Source organism: Lichenostomus cassidix, chromosome 5, assembly GCF_008360975.1.
Source record: "Lichenostomus cassidix isolate B80296 chromosome 5, HeHo_3.0, whole genome shotgun sequence".
Lineage (NCBI taxonomy): Eukaryota > Metazoa > Chordata > Aves > Passeriformes > Meliphagidae > Lichenostomus > Lichenostomus cassidix.
In genome coordinates, this window is record NC_139486.1 from 31,012,610 (window position 1) to 31,038,014 (window position 25,405).

The 25,405-nt window shown below is 34.6% G+C and overlaps 1 protein-coding gene across 6 annotated transcripts in view; it reads right to left on the reverse strand.

The window, feature by feature from the left end:
* Positions 1–25,405, reverse strand: part of FMN1 (formin 1) — a 186,119-nt gene that overhangs the window by 38,560 nt on the left and 122,154 nt on the right. For all 6 annotated transcript variants that reach the window (XR_014852599.1, XM_085062047.1, XM_085062049.1 and 3 more), the window contains 4 exons: positions 23,903–24,049; positions 20,298–20,357; positions 18,289–18,409; positions 5,761–5,853 (listed from right to left, as the gene is read on the reverse strand). Coding sequence is in view for 5 of the 6 variants with exons in the window: in XM_085062047.1 (XP_084918173.1) it covers positions 5,761–5,853; positions 18,289–18,409; positions 20,298–20,357; positions 23,903–24,049 (421 nt within the window). In the remaining variant the exon portion in view is untranslated. The remainder of the gene's footprint in view (positions 1–5,760; positions 5,854–18,288; positions 18,410–20,297; positions 20,358–23,902; positions 24,050–25,405) is intronic.

Genomic DNA, 25,405 nt, shown 5'->3' on the forward strand with positions numbered 1-25,405 from the left:
CTCAGAGCTTTCTCTTCTCCTGACTGAACAGTCCCAACTCTCAGCTCCAGCCTGCTGATCATCTTCATGGCCTTCCTAATAGAATTTCTTATTTTCTTTCCCAATGGACTCTCTCAACAGGCAACACTCTCTGTGGTGCACTCCAACAGGCAAATGAGGAAATGTGGATCAAAACTCCTGTTCTGCACCAGAAATACATTCAGAAGTGCACTGGACTGGATGCATGCCCAGGTAGCTACTGCAGACTGGCTAAAATTATTAAGAAATCACTCTGCAGTTAAAAGCAGATTTGTGGATTTTTTTCCATGTGGTAGCTAAGCTTGTCTGAAAAATGCACTAGCTCCTGACAAGATGCTGTGGTGACTGGTTTGGTCTATGACTGTATTTTTCTATTGCATAGTCCCATAGATAGCACAGTGTTGACCTTTTATGTAGTATACAACATACAGCAGTTGTAGCAAAGCAATTAATCTAACCAATGTTTCCCAAACGTTAGGTTAGAATTCTAAACATAGGAAAATTTCTTTTTCTTTTTCTTTAGATTTAATCTCAATAGATTACTCTCTTTGAAAAATCCCTCCCTCTCCATCTTGCTTGTTACCTTGGACACTTCAGTGTATCATGCACCCTTCCCAAATAGCTTTGCTTTTCACTACTAACAAATTTCAAAAACTCTTCTGTCTTGACATCAGACTACTTCCTTCCCCGACTCTGTTCTAAATTAAATAAATTCCTGTAATAGCACAGTATTCCTCACCAAGATGCTTTATTCTTAGAGAAATGCAGAGAAGCAGCTATTGCTCTTCCTATGGTAAATGCCAGGAAGCATAAAGACTTTTTCATTTTCACATTCCAGTATATGAGGGAGGAAACTGAGTCCAGATTAAAGTTTTTACATGCTTTCTGACCTGGATTCAACAAAGAATTTCAAAACAGATTTTGCAAGATCCTGCCTGAATCTGTCTTATGCATTTCCACATTTATTAAAATGGACAAACAATATGAAACAGTCAAGTGGCAAAATAAGAAATAAATTTAATTAAGGTTAGTCACCTACTCCTGTATGTCATTTACTTTCTGGTTTGTATTATTCTTGAGGAAATGCACAAGGAGACTAAGAAACACTATGAAAAACAACAATGGTTCATGGCCAGACTCCCTTCTAGTTGCAGTAACCAAACTCTTTTTTATTCCTTTTCAAAACAGAGCATTTTGCATCTTTCTCATAGTCATCCGACTATTCTATTTCTTTTTGTGAGATAGCTTCATATCAGAAGAGGAGTTTTCTTCTAGGAAATTCTGAGCAAGAATTTAATAAATTAAAGAGCATTCTAAGACACACATTAATTTCATGGTTTCAAAGGTCTTCTGGCATATCTTGGCCATTTAAATGGAAAATAATTATGAATGCATTTTAGCCACCCCATACAGTACTTTCAATAGAAATACAGTAAGTGTATATTAATTTATAGTAATTAGTAGGTCTCCATATTATAGTAAAACTAATACAATTTTTTCACATCATATAATTAGATTTACTAAAGATTATTACAACTTTGAGAATAATCTAAGCCTTTTCCAAAAAGCATAGGCACATCAAATACAGCTAGTGAAGCATTAAGACAGTTTACACAAGATGTCTTTCATGTGGGATTCACAAAGTACTTGACTAAGATTATCTTTCACTACAAAACCCAGCGAGAATCATTATTTAACATTCTGTGTACAAGAAAAGTGGAGTACTCTCTGAAAAGGATATTAACCAACTCTGCTAGCATCACATGTAAAGTAGCTAAACTGGGAATAGAACCCAAAGCTTCTGGCACCTAATTCCCTGTTGAAGGCACTGGGCTACATTACATCCAGTTATACAGAACAGCACTGACATCAGCAAAAGTACAGTTTATCCCCTCTAGCATTTTAGAATGTCAGTCTCCATAACACTCTCAGTGTTTTTTTCTTACAACACAGCAAGTATTAGATTTAATTGGTATTAATTATAATTAGGAAATGTAAACATTTCAGTAAAAGCAAATCAGGATTTTTTTCTTATTTCCAACTTGGCATTGACTAGAAATTATGGGAACTGGCGTGTGCGAAAAGAACATCAATATCTAGTTCCAGCCCTATTTTCAAGCCAGAAATTTCAGAAAAGCATCTGAGTTTTGCATACTTGCTGTGAGCTGGCAGAAAGATAGACAATTTTTTCTTACATTTCCTTAAACCAGCCACAACTCTTTTTTAAACAAACAAAACTGAAAACAGATGCTTATCGGATGCTCAATATTATCAGCTAACTCCTAATTTCAGAGAAGCAGCTGAGTTTGCAGACACCTCTGAGCATGACATTTGTCCAACACCTATTCCAGTGCCATAAATCAAGATGGATTTCTGTGTTATTTTTACCTATCTTCAGTGTGGAATTTTATAGGATTTCTATTGTAATGCCTCAGAAAGTATCATCCACCATTATAAAGACTGCAATCAATCAGGTGACTGACAGAAAAAAGGAGTCAATAATTATACAATCTGACAATGTACTAAACACTCATCTCAGAATAAGGTAGAATAAGATGTTAAAAGATGAGAAGTTAAATTATACAAAATTAAGTGTGTTTGATTAGAGACCATAAAGCATAACTTTATAAAGCAAAAGAAGAACAAGAGAACATAAGAAAAAGTGGACAAGTAAGTAATCCATGTGGTTTTGCTCTTTCTAGTATGCAGAAGACCTCACTAAAAAGTGTCAAATAAATTTAATACATAGAACTTACTGTCCCAGGACAGCATGCAGGAATGTATCCTCTCTCTTTTAAAAAAAATATATACATTGTTCACACGCATAAGGATAAAATTTTCTGTCACACTGACAAAGATAAATATATCTCAATTTCCACATCAATAGGCATAAACAGGTAAAATGTTTAGAAAGTATGTTTTTCTATTTGAAATGATAATGCACAATTAAATTGCAATTTTATCTAAAGCAGAACTAGTCTTACAAGATCAACTGGGTATTTTTGTAATATTCCACTCATCAGAAAGTGAAGCATGATAAAAAGGGTAGCTCAGCATTTCAGGAGAAACCAGGTACAGTGTTGTCTTTATATTTTGAGACTGTGTTGATATGATTTGCTATTCCTTCTGCTAGTTTTAGCTGGGGTGGAGTTAACTTCCTTCACAGGAACTCCTACTGTGCTGTAGATTGGATTTGTGACCAAAACAGTGTTGGTAACACATCCATGTTTTAGCTAGTGCTGAACAGTCTTGCACAGCATTTAGGCTTTCTCTATTTCTAATGCTGATGGTCCAGAAAGTAGGTTGGGGATGAACAAGAAGTTGGAAGGGGCCAAGCCGAATCAACCAAAGGGATAACTCATACCACATGACATCATACTCAGAAATAAATCTGGGAAAAGAAGGAGGAAGCAGGGGAGAAATCCAGAGTTATGATGCTTGTCTTCCTAAGTAGCAGTTACATGTGATGGAGTCCTGCTGGCCTGGTAATGCAAAATTTAGCAATGTGTGTTTCTAAATGGAACTTAGAAATACTGTGGCCAACAGGACTAGGGAAGTGATAAAACGCCCTGTACTTGGCACTGGTGAGGCCACAACTTGAATCCTGTGTTCAGTTTTAGGCCCCTCACACAAGAAAGACATTGAAGTGTTGGAGTGTGTCCAGAGCAGAGCAACAGAGCTGGTGAAGGGTCTGGAGCACAAGTCCAACAAGCAGCAGCTGAGGGAGCTGGGGTTGTTTAGCCTGGGGAAAGGGGGGCTCAGGAGAGACCTTATCACTCTCCACAACTCCCTGAAAGGAGTGTATAGCAAGGTGGGGGGTCAGTCTCTTCTCACAGGTAACAGGTGATAGGACATGTGTGTCAGGGGAGGTTCAGATAGGATGTTGGGAAAAACTTCACTGAAAGGGTTATCAAGTATTAAAACAGGCTACCCAGGGAAGTAGTGGAATACCCATAGCTGGAAGAGTGCAAAAAGAGCGTAGATGTTGTGCCTAGGGACAGAGTTTAGTGGTGAAACCGGCAATGTTAGGTTAATGGCTGGACTCAATTTTTAAGAAGTCTTTTCCAACCTTAAAGATTCTATGAAATGGCTGAAAACCTGCTCACTGATGGGAAGGAGTGGATTGAATTCCCTATTTCGCATTGCTTGTTCACACAGCTTTTGCTTTCCCTACTATATTGTCTGTATTTCAACTCCTTAGTTTTCTTTCATTCACCCTTCCACCCCTCTCTGCCTTCCCATGGAGGATTAGCATGGAAATAGCTTTGTGGTGCTAAGCTGCCAACTGTGCAAACCACAACAATCCTCATGAGATCCAGGATGTAACATGAATTACAGAACCTGTGATACGATTGTGGAAGACACAATTTGGTTAGGGTCCTGGCAAGATCTGGGCAAAATTGAATTATTTCAATACTTTGGCAAGCTAGATCAAGAAACATGCTGGAGATCATAATGGTTCTGTAGAAATATATACTTACATACATATATATATACACACACACACATATATATAGTACTAATTCAATCTTGATATTATTGTTAAACTGTAAGTGAAAAACTCCAATTAAATACATTAGAAAGACTATAAAATTGTCCTGCCATGACATAAAGATTTCCATTACTTTTTTTTTGTCTTAGAATTCTGTGGCAAGAAATTTGCTGTTAAAAAAAATTATATCAGATAAATATATCCACTGAGCTCCATGGCCTAGGAGAAGGGTAGAGGACAATATTAGCTTATTTAACAGTACAATTTAACAGGTACTGCTACTTTTGAAATGGCCTGTTTTCATTTGTCAAAGTATTTACATAAAATAGCCTCATGAAATAAAGTTATTAAAAAGATCTTAGGACAGTCTTTATAAAAAGATTAAGCTAGTTAATACTACAAAAATATGAATGATCACTATTACTAGGTAAATATTTTGTCTGGATGAGTAGATTCAGACAGTTCATCTGACTTCTCAAAAAGTAAATTGCTAAACTGTTCACCATTTCCATGAGAAATACAATTAAATTCTTAACAATTCTAGTATCTTTGTCAGAAACAGAGAATTTATTTTGTTTACCCAAAAAGACTGTTCTCCTAGAAGGGGAGGGGAAAAAATCTCTTCCTGTATGTATTTTGCACAGCTCCAGACAAAGGTGATGGGGAACACATCATCTGGGAAACAGGAGGGAGCAGGACTGTTGTTTTCAACAGCAACCTGCATGAACAGTGTCTTGAATTGATGATCAAATTGTACCTTGGATTTCACCCACTGTCCCCAGACTCTAATCTGGTAAACCACTTTTAAAAACGCTTATTTCTGTCTTACACAAGACAAAATCTTTAAATATGAGTAAATCATGCCAGTGATAAAAGATGACGTGTATGTATGTGGACTTTATCAAAAAGAGTCCTTTACTCTAGTCTTTCATAAACTTGAAGCTTTATATTCCCTCTGATAAATTTGGTCTGTGGTAAATATATTTTTCATTTTGCCTACAAATAGTAATAAAGAACAAAGCACAAAATAACCAGTGGGATATGGGTGAGATCAAGGGAGCAATTATCTCTGATAAGTGAAGTCTAAGATCTGTATAACATATATCAATATATTAACATATATTAGGCCCATTAGGAACATAATCCATAGGAATTTTCAGAAGAAAGAGATACTTAATTCAGCTTACATTATGGACAATTTGTAAATCACTACATTATTTGGCAGTAAGTCTCTTTTCAGATGTGGTTACCTTTTTGGAAGAATTCCTCTAATTTCTCCTTGAAGGGCTGGAGATGTTCTTCAGAAGACTCTCTGCAAACTAACTTCATCTGCTTTTCAGAGGCTACAAAAAGAAGATGAGACACATTTGTGGCAGGAGTAATGTACCAGAAGTAGATTTCACCACCATAGGATTCTACATCTAAATTAGTCACTGGAACTTACTGTAGAGGTAATAAACAAGCACTAAAGAATCCAGAAATTACACGAAAATAAAAAAAATACCAATTCTAGCTAGCATACTAAATAAAAAAATTCTGTATGTGTTTAAAGAGTAGAATTTGTCATTAGTAAGGAATTTGTCCTAAAATGCCTGCAATGTGCTAAGACTTGCTAGTGACACATCCTGCCTCACACACAAATTCTAGATGGTATGTTTAAAGCTTTAAACTTTGTTTCCATGGTGAGTGGAGGATGCCTTGTATCTGGATTGATTTTGATCAGTCAGTACCAGGCATCCTACACTCAACCATTTCTCATGAAACAGATGCAGGAATTCAGCATCACTTAAGTATTCCATCTCCAGACCATGATATGAAACAGTAGCAGTCTATAAGAAAGTTAACTGACATTTAAATGCAATTTGTTTATCTTTTGATCTATCTGCTATCTTAAGAACAGATGCCATGCCAATTTCTAAAAAACTTCATTTTCTTTTGCCAATGAATTTTAATGTGCCTAGAACTTCCAGTAAACTTCACGCATCCCAGTGTTCCCCATTAAAGATGAAGGGAGACAGAAATCAAAATTAAATTAATTTACCATTTAGCAACTGAATTTATGAACCACTACAAGATTTTTCTTTCACAACTCTTCATTCCCAAGAGACTCAATTTAGAGGGAAACTTATTTTGGAGTTAAACCCAAGACTTACAGTTTGGCTGCACAAACTGTATTCACACCATATTGCTACCACCATTAAACAAAACTTAACGCAAAACTGTGGAAACACAAGTTGAGTGCCTATGTAATTAAAACATCACATTAATTTAAATTTGTGGTGTAGTGTAAAAAGTCAACAGAAGGTTGAAAACAGATGCATACATTTTACTGTGTAAGCAGTGATGAGCTTGGACCATGAGGACTTACTGAAATCTACAGCTTTTCAATTAATTGAGAGTAGAAATACATTTGGACAATTTTTACAGAAAAAATACTGAAAAAATACCTGTTCCCACCTAAGAGTATATTTTAATTTAGCAATCCTCCACAACTCCTGTTTTTTTTAATTGAGATGACTAACATTAACCTTAACCAGATGATAAAAACTACAGAAAAATCTGGACAAGAAGTACCAAAACATAGAGCACATAGAAAAAAGCTGATTTGGATAGTGTGTTCTAGAGAAGAATCCTAGCAACTGTAACAAGGAGATCAACATTTGGAAAGAGGGGAGAAGAACAATAAGAAGAAAGGCACAGAAATGAAGACAAATGGGACAGATGATAGAATAACTGAATCGGGATGCTGATTAAAACTCTAAAAGTTTGAGATGAGATACCAGTTTCAAATGCTTAAGTCATCTTGAAACAATGAAACTGAAAGAGACAGCAGTCAAGTAAACACTGGCAAATTGTAATAATTTACATTATTGTAAAGCCTTAAAAAGAGAAAGAGATCTTTTAGGCTGAAGAACCTTAGAACATCATCAAATTTACTTGGGGACAGATACAGGAGGAAAGACGGAAGTGTGTTCAAAGGAACTACAAATCAGATACAAATAAAGACAAATTTTGAAGTGGAAAAAGCATTTCATGACATAATTAATACTAAGTTTTTGATTAAAATGGCAATTGTAATGATACATATTTAAGTCAGGTGGTCTCTGTCAAGCTACTTTTGTAATAACGGTGGAAGGCTACCGTACAACTCCATGACCTACCTTCAGTTCTACACAACATAATAAAAAAGTTTCTGGTAACTTGTATTCATTGAATTTCCTGTTACATAAGGCTTTTTGTTTAGCTGGGTTTTTATTTACTTGAAACTTAATCTTAAAGAATAAAAATGTCATGCCAAACTTTATATAAAAGAATTCCAAAACTAAAGAGTCTAGTTCCATTAATTGCTTTGATTTTCCTTGCTAAAAATATTATGAGGGAATATTACATCTAATCTTAGTATTTTGTTCTCATATTCACTACAGTACAAACCTTTTCCTCTTTAAAAGAAAACTATGTCAGCAAAGTTTTGATTAGAATGATTCGGAGCTAAAGGATCCTATTATGCATTCCTTCTCTCAAATACACACTGAAAAGCTACTTTCTGAAAAAATGTCTTTCTGAAATTCTGAGGAATCTGATGGAGTTCTGAAGAATCTGACGGAATTCTGAGGAAGCTGACAGATACCACATCATATATACATTTCTTCTCTCACCATCTCATTCCAAAATAATAATTTGGGAAAATAAAAAACCTGTTTCAGCATTACTGAGTTCAAAGAGATGCAGATTCTCCACCAATGTAAGAAACTTTTCGTTCTTTTCCCTGGTATGAGCTGTACGTTAGTGAAATTTAATGTAATATGCTACTTTAAAAATAATTTATTTCCAAATGAGCTATTGCAAAAAAAAAAACCCAAAAAAACCCCCCAAAACCACAAAAAAACCCCAAACAAACAAACAAACAAACAAAAAAAAGCTACCAAAAACCCCCGAAAATACAAGAGTGCAAAAATATTTGAAAGCCCTTATAAATTGCTGGATGTACATCATGCTTCCCCCACTACAAATCTTGGCCACAGAAATGGAAAGCATTAGCAAAACATTAAAACAAAGCTGGAAACCGCTGATTATCAGCTTGCCACTGTCTTCAGATTTAATGCAGTACTTGGCTCAAAAAGTCCTTTAAAAATCTCAAATATAAGTGAAAATATTTACAAAATAGAATGTCTCTCACTTAATGCCTATTGGGCAATAGTCTTAAAACTCCACAGACACTTGTAAATCTGTCAAAAGAATCATGGCCCATAAACAAACTTTCATGTAAAGAGCATTTCAGTGTCAATCAGACACGATTTGGAATTTTTTTAAGCAACATTTTTAAAGCAAATGCAAAACCAGAAATAATTTAAAGTTGGTAACAGTAAATTACTAACTGTTTACTCACCAGAATGCACCAGTAGCTTTTACAGGAATCAACCTGACAGCAAAACCAAGTATCAACACCATGAATTCCTATAAACCTGTCACTGACACTATCCCCTATGAGTTATGCCCCTGTGAAAGCTGCTACATCTCCCCTGCTCCTGTCTGTTCAGAGTGTGGCAGGTTATTCTGCCAAACTTGTTCTTTTATTTTGTTATAATGCAGGCATATCTTTGACAGAAGGGTTACTATTTGATAATTCGTTTTTAGAACTCATACCTTTTCTGTTTCAAAGAATATTTGAAACCATACTGCAAATAAATTCAACGTAGTGCTAAATAACCCCAAATTCCTGTATGAAAGAATCCACAATTTTTACAGTGCAGAAACCTGTTACACTACTTGGATCTATACACCCAAATAAAACCCCAATAAACCTCAGATAAAATGCATAAATTTATATTATTCAGCAAATGCTATATAATTTTCTCATTATTTAGTTCCTTTGGTTTTGCTTTATTAGATTTTCTTGCTTGAAAACAACTTTGCAAGCTAAACAAATAGTTACAGGAGATGCATGTTTACCTGGTGGATACTGCTGCAGGAGCTGGTTATATTCTCTTGTTATTACATACACTTAGGTACCTACTTACTGGAGCTGTTCACATGATATTGTTAGTTTAATACATTTTTGCACTATCTACGGCTTCTGCACTTATTTATAAACTTGCAGGTAAAGCTACTTTTCAGATAGAATTTTAAATAGTACACAGAAGGGATGATATTCATCTTGATCCCTCAAGAGCACGATAAGAATTTTGAAAACTTTCAACTGCAAGAGGTTATGCTGCTACTGACTCAGAAAAGTTTCAGAGATGGTATTTTATGTGCCTTTTTGGACACATATTCATAATCAGTACACGTGTCAATAATAGCAATGCACAAATGCTCAAGCACTAACAGCAAAGGCAGAGCTGGAGGATTAACACAGAACCCTTTGAGCAAAGCAGAGATAGAAATACTGTCAAGTGGGGTGGAAGGTTTTCTGAGACAAGACTATCTGAGAAAAATGTAAAAGGGCATCAAGATTGTGGCAGCTATCTATTCTCAAGAATAGTTTTTTATTGTCTTAAAGAAAGGCCAATAATTTAATGCAAAAAGTGTTAGCACACATAAAACTAAATACAGCCTTCAAACCTATTAATTGCTTGTATAGCTACTGTTCTGTGAAGATATTTTCAGCTAACTTAGAAGAAGCAATGTGCTTCTATATACAATTATTTTCTTCACATATTAGTAACTCATTTTTCTCAAGAAAATAATTTCAGAGGATAGAAGATAGCAAGCAAAAAGTCCAGTCTTAGTCTGAAACACATTTCCTTGTGATACACAGACACGACCATCTGTTTAGGTGCCCTGTCATGTATAAATGAAACTGAAATAACATTTCAGTGATACATCCTAAGATGTGGGAAGTGAAATAACTGAATTGGTGGCATACAAAACACTGTAAAGTTTACCTGTTCTGAAGCCAGGACTCAAACATCTTGACAATTCTCACAAGTTTGATCAGATATTCTAGCTTTGACTTTTGAGGGGGCTTTGTTTGTTTATTTTAACAACATTTTTAACTTTTAAGAGTTGGTGATAGCATACACAGAACTTTCAGGCCTGCATTAGTTTCAGCTAACCTAAAAGAAAAGTTTTTAGCTCCTTGTTTGGCAAAAGAGCATCAACATTTCATATAAATCATTTAAAAACCTTTCTGTTAAAATTGTTTCCCAAGAATATATTTAGTAAAATGAACAAAGATTGCTAGCAGAACTAAATATTTTTCACACCATAGCAACATATCTGAGCCTCTGGTTAACGTATTCCTTCTGAAATGGTAGTTTACATTCAGCGCACCCTTCAGCAGAGAAGCACACTGCAAGGGACTGAACAGCACATATAAATGATTATAATGACTAAAGCCTCATAATTTTCCAGTCAAGTCTTTGTAAGATGCCTTTAAGTGATTCCAGCACACGATTAGTAGAAAATTTTTGTTAAGTGTCAAGATGCAAACATACAGAACTGCACACATCATTATGATCTGTCAAGAGTAGAGAACTGCGAGCTAGCAGAATCTGCTGAGAAACTGGAATATTTCCATTCCCTCTGAAAAGTACCAAAAAAAAGAGTTTTTTAAAACTGAAGAGTCTTGTCTGGGTAATTGAGAGGGAGACAACATTATAAAGAAGCACGAATAGTATTTTTATCAGATGAGCTAATATTTTTACAGTCCTAAGGAAAAAAAAGACCTTTCAAACACTCCCAACATTTTATCATGTAGCATAGTGAATAAGGGATCAGATAGAAGAGAACTGGGCAATGGCTGAAACAGTTTATGAGCTGAAACTGTAGAAGCTGGAGAAGTGTTCTCCTATTTTCCTCTCTACTGATTTTATGTGCAAGACAGATTGTAAAGTTCGACCTAATTAATTCTTCTACCAAGTTGGTAGAAGTTTGGTTCAGCTGGAGCATTCATTTGAAATAATGTAAATTCATAAACTACCTGCAATATTAGAAAGAACACTTCTCAAAATGCTAATTAGACCCACTATTACTAATTTGTTTCCCACTGCCTGAACTAATGCACTTTCAATCTTTGATACATGACTGTCTCCATTCTAGCAGAAATCTGTCTTGTCTTTTACTGCATACTTCCACAAAGAGGAAAAGCTGATGAGGTCCATAAATAAGAAGTCACAGTTCCTCCAACACTAGTATTTAACACTCTCCAAACTACATAATTCATTATCCATCACACACATTGATAGGGACAATGTTCCTCCTGTTCCCAGATGTACACTACCTGCTCCCAGATGTATCCTCCATAGTTATGTATCTAACGCTTAACATACACACACGTATTTATTTATTTAAAAGGGCACACAAGAAAGTGCACAGAAAATCATTAACTGTGGTATTTCCAAGATTCATTTTAGAATCTTAACATTTGCAGAACGATTTTTAACAAGAAATTTCCAAGAATTCTTCAGCCAAAGAAAAAAAAAGTAAAAGAAAAAATTAACTGCATGCCATTGTTTAACCAACTGAAAGCTTTCTCCCTGTGCCTTGTGGACACATGCAGATGTCTGCTTTTAGGGAACAAACTCTTCTAAAACATCATTGCTTTGCTCCTCTATTATATATCTGAATGTTACTGAAACCATTCCATACTATCCTTTTTATCACAAACTAGTAAGTCTAATAAAATTTTAGTAAATGATCCACTTAGAAATTCTACTAAATGTATTCATATATGAGCATTACTAGTGGAACATTGTCAAAAAGTTAGTTTTATTGTAAAACAGAATCCAATACACATACAGATAACACATTTTTAATGCCTGCGTCAGATCTTTCTAAACCAAAACAAACAAATACATCTCATCCTGCTGAGGTAAGAGACTATTCAAAAAGTGGTCAGAAAACGCTGAGAAAGAAAAGAGGGTCAACTCTTGCAAAACAGAGTAACTTTTCCTGTACGAAGCCATCCTTTGCTCTTTTCCTTACACCATTTTGCATTGCCTCAAAATAGATGAATATTGGACTGTGCAAAAACAGTGAAACCACATAGGAATAACATGCTTCTTTTATGCTATTACCTAAAGAAGTAAGACTATCTATTTGGCTCCTTATGTTCCACCAGCCAGTGCAAATTTTTACTTGCTTGCACTTCCATAATTTGAAGGAACATATAACTAACATGAAGAAAATTAAAGTAAGTAGGTCGTGTAAATTATCATACAACTTCTCTGCTCCTGCTGGGAAGAGTTTTTGACATGTGCATTAGTCAAGACATTTAAGCCCCTCTTTGAAATGGACTTAAATGTTTTAAGTTAGACTAAGGCTTCAATTGATTGAAAATATTTTAGAAGAGCGCGTCTGATACTTTTTTGAATACTATCCTCCTGTACTGAATAAGCAATCATATTTTATTAAGCAATAGCTATTGTTATTAATATTATTATTAAATATTACAAATTATTTAGAATGTTAATATTCAAACCTCATATCATACTTAGAATTTTCATTTTGTGATTCAGTAACCTTACTGTCTATCAAGCAAATCAACACCGTAATCCTTGCACTACCAATTATTACTGTATCATGATTATACTAAAACTCCAGCTCACAGTACAGACTTTACCTAAGGTTGTATTATGTATGAACTGAATATATAATTCCACCTGAATAAATGTTAACACATCAAATTAATTTCTCTACCTGTGCATCCACAGAAGTCCAAGAAAAGCTGAAATTGCCTCAATCTATTAATTGAAGATGTCAATTAATTTCTAGAACAAAACCAGTTTATAGTTAATTATGGGACATTTTGTTGCAAAACCCTTTCACTCAGTTTGAGGACTCGGAGGGAAAAAACACATTTTAGAATTTTAAGTTAACTTCTTGGGAATAATACTGATTAAACTTTTCTGCCTTTGTATGTTTGCCTATTGATGAATATATTCCCTTATAATCCTTGATAAATCCAGATTTTTTTCAGTACTTTAAATCTGGAAAAACAGAGTTTTAGTCTGCATGAGCTGGTTATTTTTCCTTTTTGCAGTTTCCTCCCTGATTCTTCACAATAACAGTTGCTGAAAGCATCAAGAATGACTCACCCTTTTCAACTTCCATCCATTTCTTATTTCTAAATTCTCTTCCATGCTTTGCAACAGAATGGGATACATAGCTGCTTGAAGAGGCACTGAATGAGAGCAGTGTAGATCAACAGTTTAGTCTGGTCTAATCAGCCATGCTAAGAGACAGTGTTAAGAGAGAGACATGACTGGCATGGTGTTTGCCAGTCACATCCAGTCCACTGCAGCTGTTTCTATGAACAAGAATGTATTTTATTTATATATGAATACATATATATATATATATAATATATATATACACATTCATATCTGAAAAGGACTGCTTATACTGTCACACCATTTAGGAATGGAAATTAAATGAAGCACTTGAAGATGAGGCAGGGGAAGCCATGTGTGGGAAGCCAGGTATGCTCAGCCCAGTCTAGAGAAAGCAGGCTGGGAATCCATATTTTCACTTCAACTATCTAATTAATAACTATAGAGAAGACGGAGCCAGATTTTTTCAGAAATGCACATCTAAAGAAAATGGAGCACTAGTCACAAGCAGCAGCACAGGAAATTCTCGCACGGGATAAAGAAAAATATTCTAGACAGTGATTAAGCACTGGAACAGGTGCCCAGAGAGTTGTTAAGATTTCCATCCTTAGATTCAAAACTGAGCTGACTATGGTCTGATGCAGCCTGATCTAATTATGAAGTTACTCCTGCTCAAAGGCTCTGGATCACAGGACCTCCAGAGATACATTCCAACCCACCAACACGCACTACTCTTTGATTTTAAGATACTGTTAAAGCTTTCATATAAAAAACAGTATGAAAATGGTCAACACAACGTTGCAATTCCTTGACTTTTCATGCATAGATTTACTTACTTCCCTTTTACTCTTTTCATAAGGATTATGCAATTTTACAAAATGGGGCAGTCATAAACTCAAGCTTTGGTGAAGGTCTCCTATTTAAATGGGGAAAAGTTGGGGGTTCCATACTTATGCAAGATACAGATCTGTCAACAACTAGATTAAGAGGTGCCCAATATGAAACCATGTCTTCTTCTGTCTCCAAATGACTATTGTATAGCAGATCCCTAAAGTCTTTTTTTTAAGATTATTTCCTTTCTGTCATGCATTTGTGTGCAAACATCTACATATATACTCACACACAGTTAAGTTAATAGAAATTTAAAGCATATATACAGCACGGAAAAAATATTAGTACAAAAATTGTAACCAATATTTCTATTGGTGGCCATGAAAGGAGGGAAAGTAAAGGATATGTGGATTTTCAATGGAATCAGAATGGAACAATCACGTAGGAAATTTAACTAATTATGAGAAACAGAAGCGTGACTCTTGAAAATAATTACAGTGGACCTACCTTGTTTTCCATTTTTAACAATTCAATAAATCTCTTTGCTCTTTCATTTGTTAAGGTCAAGAATACAAAAAAGTTATAATGAACATCATAGTAAATTGTATGAGGCATCTAACACTGCTTTCTTTTGAGTAACAGAGCAGCATAAAATTTTAAAATTTTTATTTACTGTATTGCAAAGAACAGGAATGAGTATGACGGAGACAATCTACAGAGCAACTAATTTTGATTTAATTAATATTGTTCAACTTTGGACATGGATTAATAAAAGATTTCATGGTAAAACTTATACTAGTCTATGAAATTTTGGTAAAATGGCATTCTTTTTGAAGATCTTCTTATGAGTACACATTTCAAACATTCTGTGCTTATTCCAGAAGAATACCAATTTCAAGACTACCACGTGGCATTGTCCAGATCTGTGCTTATACCAGAAGAATACCAATTTCAAGACTACCACGTGGCACTGTCCAGATTAAAAGGTAAATCATGTTTGATTACAGGGAAAGGAAAATGTGGAAATCATTCATTCCCTAGACAAGGAATAAGATGTCTTACAATCTTTAGCAAAGCAAAACCTTTTCTTCCCATAACTATAAAGATTAACTGGAGAGCTAGCACGTGTCAAATGAATAAATGGATCTGCTTATGATACTGTGTAATATTTAAAAACCTTGGAAACACACCAGCAGACCTGGAGTGAAAACCTAGGTTTACAGAAATCTTTTTCTAATGGGACATTAGAGTGGAACCAGATTTCACTCTAAAATTTTAATCTCACCATTTAATACCCACTTCTTTCCCCTCAGAAGTCTATGTTAAATGCATATTTTTGTTTCTCATTCTTTTTACCCTAAAATGCACATGATTAAAAAGTTTTTCTGGAATATGTTTTAAAAACCTGTGGGATTAAGGTTCTCCAATTTTTTTTTTGCATTCTTGAGTCTAGCTTCAGTCTTATCCCTTTAGAGTAAAATTAGTTTGTACCTTTAAAGTCTAATCTGAAAGATTTTAAAATAGCAGATTGTATGGAACTCAATCTGTTTATCTGAAAAGGATGAAAGGATTTGCGCTCCATCTAGATTTGAACTTTTGGTTCCACAGTGTCTAGGTATTTCAAACCAGAGGTTTATACCATTATGACATGCCACTCATGATAACTCCATCTTTCCTATGTTAATATCCATGTTAGAAACAAAAATGAATACCTTGATGAACTAGTCTAATATATTTTTAAATACTAAATGACAACTACTATGAAAAGTAACCATCAAAATTGCCATTTCAGTTGCAAGAAGTGATGCATTTCTTTTTTTTTTTTAATTATTCCTTACAAATCTCAGAAAAGGTAAGTCACTTACAGGAACATTAGTTCATTCCCTAATGACACACAAAACCCCTCTTTCATTTATTACCTTTATCTCATCCCACGTCCAAGGCAATCTGCTTGAGACTACTTCAGCCAACAAACTGTGAAATAAATCCAGTGTACCCTATAACACAGGCAGCCCCAGTTAATATTGTTCAAATTATTTACATCTGAAGGGCCGCGCCTGTCTGGATAGCTGGGCCCGACGCTTCTCTGGACTTGGTTTCTGCTACTCACATCTGTTTCAGCTTTAGACTTTCACTGGTATTCTGCCAGCAGCCACAACTTTTTAATGGCTACAATAAACTACAGAGACTCATCAAATCTTTGTTGTACGTGTTAAAATTATAACCCCTTCAATTAAAAATTTGATTTAAAAATTAACTAGAGCATTAACCAACGAAAAAAATTTGAAAGGGAATCTTTGAAAGAGATAAATTCTTATATAAGTGATTGTTTCTTTGTTTAAATGTAAGGGAAATAATCACAAGAATGCTTGTTAGAATCTGTTGCGTATTTCTAAGTGATAAAATACAAACATCTGAAAACATTTCCACAACATTTTGGTTTCAAATCTTTGCTGTCATTAACTTTATATGTTAATTGCTTTGGCTGGGTTTAACATACACCTTTACAAAGAATTACAAAACCAACCTCAACATAACAATTTTTCTAGATTTGCTATAAATACCTACAAAAAATTTGGTTTAGAAAACAGAAAGCAATGATTACAAGAAAGCTGCAGTTTTTATTTTAAGAGTTAAAGAGTTCAGCTTTTCCTACTCGCTGTCTGTGTCTTTGTAATGTAGAACAAATATGATGTGAATGTCACAGCCTCAATGCAGATCCTGCACGACTGTGATGTATGACAGCAGGACTACATGCTGAAAAAGTACAAGATCAAACACAGATCATGTTTCTGCAAAAACTAGCCCAAAAGAGGGCAGGCCAAGGGGCTTACAGGGCCAAGCGATGAGAGGAGATAGAGCACTCACTTATGCCCTGGTCGAACAAACAACAACTGATACTTTCCTACCACTATTAACCTTTGAAATTATCCTAAGGATGGCAGTGACCTAATCTAGCCATTTCTAGCTGTAAGGATAAGCTATTTTGTAACGGTTTTCAGCACCTTACACTGAAAAAATTTGAAAACAATCATCTTGTTCAACTCTGATTATAAAAGGACTTTTCCATCCTGGTGCAAAGATGTAAATCTAAATGTAAAAGTTTTTACAGGATTTTATGCATATTTTCTTCCTAAACTCCATCTTCCACACAGAACTGCCTTTGTACTTAGTAAAGTACAAACTTTTCTGCAACTTTTCTATATAAGAAAAAGGCTTAAAATATTCAGTCATCATTTGCTGAATTTATTTTAGAAAGTTGTATGTAGCACAAAATAAAAAGGAAACTGCTTGGAATACTTAAGAGAACAACCCTTCCTACTTTATTTCCACTCAGTACCTTGATTGATAGATGAGTTGGGTTTCTGAGCCCCTCTTTATAATAAACATTTTTAAATGTTTATTTTATGTCCCAGGGTGAAAATATTTTGAACTGGAGCTTTCCATTTCCCTTTGCTCTGCCTTGGCAAGCTGTGTTTTATTTCTCCATTAATAGCATTCAACTCTTTCTTGTAGCTTTTAAATTGTTGTTATACAAGTACTGAAGAAACTATTTATATTATGGAGCTAAGAGATATCTACAGTTAAACACATAGTTCTGGAGAAGCCAGAGGAAAATTCACACATAACTAAAGAAATATTCAGAGAGATTTCTTTAGGGGCCTTTCGATTGTAAAAGGGAAATCTACTTTTCAGGATCTCCACTTTCATTTTTATTAAGTCATGAGTCAAACTTTTTTTCTTTCTAATTTATGTGAGTAATTTGTGCCACAGTGTAAAAACTCTAAATGAATCAACACTATAAACCTAATTAGCAATAAGAAAACCTCATAAAGATCACATTTTAAATGGCACTTTGTTGTTAGCAGAACAAATGTGGAAGTTCCCAGTTACCTTCTAGATCTCTCTTCAGTTTCCTTAAGTCTTTTATTAGGTCTTCAAATTTAACTTGGGAGGCCTGGAAAAAATCCTGTGGTTCTGGTAAAGGGAAAATACTCTTGTCTGTTCCTGCTTCCTAAATAAATAAACAAACAAACAAGCCACTATGAAAATTGAATGCATTTCCAGTGAAATTTATTGGTTTTTTTTAAATTCTCATCTATGAAACAGTGTCATAAAATTACAAAAATAACATATTTTAAATCATTCTTGCTAAAACAACATTTATCTCATTCAAGATTTCATACTCACCATTCTGTGTATTGAAACTTCCTTTTAGATGTTGCAAAGCAAACTATGCTTAATTTAAACTTTGAAACAACATTAAACTTACGACATTTCAGTTAATTTTATGTCAATAAAGGTTAGATAAGGGATTATAAGTTTCTTAAAAAAAGATTACAGGAATGCCCGTTTTAATGCAAGAAGTGATGTTATGCCAAAAGTTTGTGGTTTCACTCTCTCACAATTCATTAAAAATACACACAATTTATAAGCATAAATTGAAAACCCTATCCACATATTTCCTGAAGCAGTACACAGATAAAAATACACAGTTGAAGGCTTATGAGGCTAAATAAATCACAGGGGTTAAAGTCTGTATGGAACTCCTAAGTATATACCTTATTTTTAGTACAGTAAGAAAAAAGAATCAAAAGTAAAACAAATGAACAAACAAAACCAACAGAAACCTCCCCCCCCACCAAACAGAACGAAACAAAACCAAAAAAAAAAACCCCAACAATCAACGAAAAACTTTTTCAAAGCAATATTTCCAGTGGAATTTTAACAAGTAAAATATGTATAAATGGTATTAATATGACATTGCTGTGCATAAGCATATGCTATTGAGTTTAAAATATGCAGATACCTGCAGGGATTTCAGTCTGCAATAAAGGAAAACTCAGGTTAGAGACTAACTGTTTTGTGAATGGGGAAAAAATAATTTTATTATTATAAAGATTTGAACATTTTGCTGGACAAAGTGCAATGGATGACAATTACACTGTGTTTGTTTCCTCCCAAGGAAGATGTACTGTTTCATTTTACAAAATTCCCTGAAGTAAAATTACAGTATAGTGGAAAGTTTGCAGAAATATTTAAATAAATTAATTAGAAAGCAAAAAAATCCCCCAAAAATCCCCAAACCAACAAAACCAACAACAGAAAACACAAGAATATAGAAAGAGAAACAAACAAACCCATAAACCCTAAAGAAAGGGAACTGATACAGATTACGTATCTCAGGACTACTAACTCATCCATTCAACAATCTTAAGTAATAATTTTTAAAAAAGGAAGATAAAAATAAGCAATCACATTCTTAAAATCAATTAATAGAGACATTTTCATTTAAAATACAATAGCTCAAATTTTTCACTCAGTAAGTCTGGCTGTTGCCAATACCAAATAGATATATATTTACTATATGAATGTATGTAATATGTATAAATGCATATATGGAGGAGTATCATATACAATAGAATGTAACTCGCTCAAAGGAGCAGCCACACTTCTTCCTACATTTCAACCTCTAACTTCATCCCCATCCACTGACTCACGTATCTTAAAATACCAACCTTGCATTTTGTTCTAAGAGGAAATCATGCTTCTGCTTTCCAACATAATGACACCAGAACAAATTTTACAATGTTACACCAACCCAGACGTAGTAAGACAGGGCTGGAGTGACCACCTGTCCAGTCTGCAATGGTCACCCCTAACTGCCTGCAGTGGTTCACTCAACAACCAATGTAAAATTTTCCAAAGTCTTATCTTAAAACTTATAGCAAATTTCATGCCTACTGAGGTACACAACAACGGTAAGAAAGCAAAATAAATGGATTTTATTTTCCCATCAGAGGTACTATGCTCAGATTTCTAAAAAGCTATTACAAACCCTTTGACCATCTCTTAAAGAAACCCACTTTTGGAGAGGCTGATGGAGCAAATCAATCCTTTACCTTATCACAATGGCGTAGATAATATATGACGACATAATCCACAAGATTAATTCCATTATCCTGGGAAAAATTAAAAATGTCTGATTAACGCTGATTCAAGTGAGTGAAAATGTACTGTATTTCAAATTAAATAAATTATTATATTGGTGTGAGAAATAGGATTCACAGTATTTTTTAGCCTTAGCATTACTGACCAAAAAAAATTGATCTTTTACAACATCAGCTTCATTGTACCACTGCTATGAATCTCGAGTTTCTTTTGGTTTTAAATACCAGGCAAAAATACATGCAGAGAATACATGGGAGAAGCTGTCCCCACATTTTATTTAATAATAGAAAGAATTACTGAATAATACTAACTCAAATTATTCAGTAATATTAGCCTTAAACACAGTATCAACTAAATATTAGAGTCACCTCAGATACATTAAGGTGAACAGAATTTCTGGATTCCTGTAGTCTCAATCCTCTACAAGGAAGATCCGATAAAGGCATTGATACTTTACATATTTTATTCCAAATATGAAATCAGACAGCATGCAACTAAGAAATGTATTTCATGTCCTGCTACCATATAAATATGAATTTTAATTTTCACTTTATGGAATCACCATTTCCATGCTTCTGCACACAATTGTATATAATATTTTATTTTGTTACATGTCATTGAGTCAGCATGGGCCAGATGAACTAAGGAGAAGTTATACATTATATTCAGCAATATAAAAGAACCACGATATAGGGAATTATATCTGGAATGTCTTTGAAGTTTTTTGGATGTGTTTTCATATTTTATATTGACAGGTATCAGGACAAACATTTGTATGTGAACAATGTCTGACTTCCTGTACAGAGCTGCATTGTCTATATGAGAGCCTGCAGCACATTATATTTTATTAGTATCATACACCAGCAAAATTCTTAACCAAGTAAGTCACTGCTGTCATGCGGAAAAAGCCACCCTCCATGTATAAGACTTTTAGAAGCCATTACTGGCAGGTCAAAAAATCTCTATAAAATGTAACTTTCTAAAGCTCATGTGACAATAAAAGACTTTTATGCGAAATAAGAGATATTTTGCATTGGCTCTTTACCTTAGCTCATGGAATTCATGAGCTTGCTGGCAATTCACAAGAAGGGAGTAATGGAACACAGGAAGAATACCTTAATATTCAAATGTACAAGACTCTGCATTCTTCTCCTTAATATTCAAATGTACAAGACTCTGCATTCTTCTCCTTTGCAAATATAGTCTACCAATTATGTCTGAGGTTTCATGACTGCCTGTAACAACTGGACCCTTTGAGTTTTTACACATTTTGGAGACTAATCTAAACCAATAGCATATTTATTCTGGCTACCAGGAAACTGCAAATAATATAATTTTTTACCTTATTTTGCTATGGAACAAGTCTTACGCAGTTATACTTTGAATCAGCCACTACTTCCAATAATGCATGATTTTGAATCATGCTTGCTAAATTCAACCACATAGGAAAGTCCCAGAGATTATTAAATGCTATGAAGTTTATAGGAAGATGGAAGACAGACTAAACTAGTACTTCTACTGAGAAAAGTTAGGCAAAACTGAGTTTTACATTTTTCTTCAAGGCAGCTAGCCATCCAACAAACACCTGAGTGATGGGAAACTTAGCCTGGTTCTAGTTCAGCTGCTGTTTGCACTGTGTTCTGTCCATGCAGTAGGACTGGAAAAAAAGTGGTCACATGGGACAGTTGAACAGTGAAGAAAAAAGTAAGAATTAGAAACACAGAATCATTTATGTTGGAAAACACCTTTAAGATCATTGAGTCCAACTGTAAATCCAGCACTGCAAAGTCCATCACTAAACTACATTTCTAAGTGCCACCTCCAGGGATGTTGATTCCACCATATCTCTGGGCAGCCTGTTCCAATGCCTCATAACTCTTTCAGTGAAGCATTTTTTTCCTAATACCCAAGCTAAACTTCCCTTGAAACAACTTGAGGCTGTTTCCTCTCATCCTATGGCTTGTTACTTGGGAGAAGACACCAACCCTCACCTGGTTATAGCCTCCTTTCAGGCAGTTGTAGAAAGTGATAAGGTTTCCCCCGAGCCTCTTTTCTCCAAGCTAAAGTACCCCAGCTCCCTCAGCTGCTCCTCATAAGACTTGTGCTCTAGACTCTTTACCAGTTTTGGACTTGCTCCAGCACCTCAATGACTTTAGGAGACCAAAAGCTCAAATCCTTTGGAAAAAGCTTTCATAAAACAGTTGCTCACTGAACAATTCATATAGCATGTTTCTACATTCTGTTAATGATGATATACACAAGTAAAACAAAATGTCCCATAGATATACTGCTTTTCAGACACTGCCTGTCTCACAAATGCATTCTTGCATACATGAAGCATAATGGGGAACAAGAGCTTAAAATTTACATCTCTTGTAGTCAAGAAAGCACTTCATGTAAGAAAAATGGAAGAGCATGTGTGGCTAGCACAGGTTTTTCCCACGAGAATTCTTCTTGTGTTTTATAAATAAAGATAAAGTTTGGATGTTATTGAACAGTGTCCCAGAACTTGGACAGTGCAGGCCTGGCCAATCAGGCCTGGGGGAAGGCTTCTGACTAACCAATCTGGGTAACTTTTGAGAACTCTATAAGTGTGATGAAATCAAAACAATAAAGGTCATTCCTTCTTGCCACTGAGAACTGGTGCTTTCATTACTCTGCTAGCTGCTCAACAGCGACAAGCATGAAATATTTCTTTTTCTCACACTCCAAGTCTATACTAAAATCAGCAGAAAATTATCTCCTGTTCTTTGCTGCCTCCTATACCCAAGTGGTATAAAGGTATATTTTGGCAAAGAATGACTTTAAGCAGTGTTTCCATTGCCTACATTACCCAATACCTCCTCCTCTGCCCTACTGAAATAAGAAACAAAGTAACCTTATCCCAGAAGGTGTCTAGCCTTTGAGCCTGACTTTGATCCTAGCATGACTAATCAAAAACCAGCTAGCACTTCTCAATTTTTGACAAAATAATTTACTGCCATCTATGAGCATTTTCTTGTGCATGCCACTCAAAATTCATGTCCTACATCCATTTAACTGACAACTAAAAAAAAAAGACCAAAAGTAACTTGTTGGGTGTGACATCTCTTTGATCTCCTATATATAATTTCTTACTGTATATGCTACACTGAACCTTTACCAATATTTTGGTTTTAAATCTGATTTTTAAAACACTTTTATTTACAGAGAGCTATGTTCATTTAAGGGCATGAAAAAAGAATGGGGACATATACTGGAGAAGACTTAAGCAGTCTGTGCTCTCACTTCTTTCTACCCCACTGTTATTAAGTCACTGCTAATAAAAGCGACACACAGAAGTTCTCACATAAGGTAATTATCCAAGTAGTACTGAACAGGAGAAATCAGAGATTATGGAAACATACATGTGCAGGAGAAGGAGGTGAAAAGCTCGCAGAAAAAAGCATGAAAATTGTACAAAGTGCCTTGCTTTTCCAAGCAAGAATAGTAAGAAATAAAAGATTAACTTCTGACAGATCAAGGAAAAAAAAAATTATTTCAGAAAAATTATCTTCGACTAAACATTAGTACTTACCCTGCTTTTGACATCCTTTAGTTTGGGGAGTATTTCCAAACCAAATCCATCAGCTTGACCTCTGGTCCTATTTCCTCCGTTCATGTAATTTCCAAAGGCCAGAATCAAACCTAAAATTTCCTTTACACTTGTCATGCTCAGCAAAGCCTGGAAGATGAATACTGGTCTGTAAATTCTGTCGGCACAAAAACTCTAATTGCTAATATAAAATAGCTTTATTTTAATTTTATTTTTGCTGAAGTTTCTTTCTTGTCTGTTTTTACCTCAGTAGGTAAGGGAAGCTGAAGCTGGTACAATACTCAAAACTTTAAGAAAAACTTTTATTAGAATGTATCTCCCTAAGATAGTACATTTAACATAATCCATATGAAGATAATTTTATGTCATCACACACTATGTCAATGAGAAAAACTCAGAAGACTTCAAAAATCTTACAGAAAAGGAGGTGGTTTATCATGACTTTGCATAATGCACAGTCAAATGGAGAAGTGCTATTTTTGCTGCCACCAGGTTAGACTGTCATTCAGTCTGCTTCTCTCAGGTCTGAAAATTCCCATTCCTGGATCCATACTTATTTCAGATATACAGGGCTAAGGACTAACTAATTACATGCCTCAGAACAGAAAACAGTTCTAGAAACACAGTGTAGAACTAGTAAATTATTTTCAGTTACATATAAAGTTACTTATAAAGATTCTCAACCAGTCAGTTGAGAATCCAAGGTGACAGGCATAATTCTTAACTATGTAGTCCTCCTAGACACTGCATAAATCAGTTTCAGTCTGAACTCCTCAAACTTCAACTGAAGGCAACACGACTTTCCCCATCTCATACAACACTGATTCCTCATCTATGCCTCCTTTGGAAAGGAAAAAACAAGTAACTATTTTTATTGCAAAGAGATCCAAAGGGGTAGAGCATGGGTACTTTGTGAAAGCAAAGCTTATCAAAAGCTAATCTTCAAACTAGGAAAAAAAAATTAATTACTTTTCTGGATGGGATGTTAGATCTGTAGTCCACTATTTAATTTTTCTCTTAATTTTTACGTCATTCTACTTTGCACAATTTATTTGTTATAATTTAAAAAATCTTGTCCTTAGTCTTTCATAGTATAGAAGTATTAGGTAGAGCTTTGTCACATACTAAAAGTTCTGCTCTATCAGGGTTACCAAAAATTAACAGATGCCAAGGGAAAGTAATAAGCTAATGAACATGACAAACATCTATTGGCATCAACAGTGGTATGAAAAAAAGAAAGTTTGCAAGGCCCTGTACTAAGCTTATATTATATTTAATTTTTAGTTTATGAAGATAAACTATTACACTGAAGATATCTATTACACTGCTTAATATACAAAGTAATAAAAAACTACCATTTAAATAAAAACAAATTTCTATGTACTCCATGGGGCATCACACGCAATTCACCTTTCCTCTTCTCTCTTCCTTTTGTTCTTTTAAGCAGCTAAAAATTTATTACAGTTTTGTTTTCCTGAAAAGCCA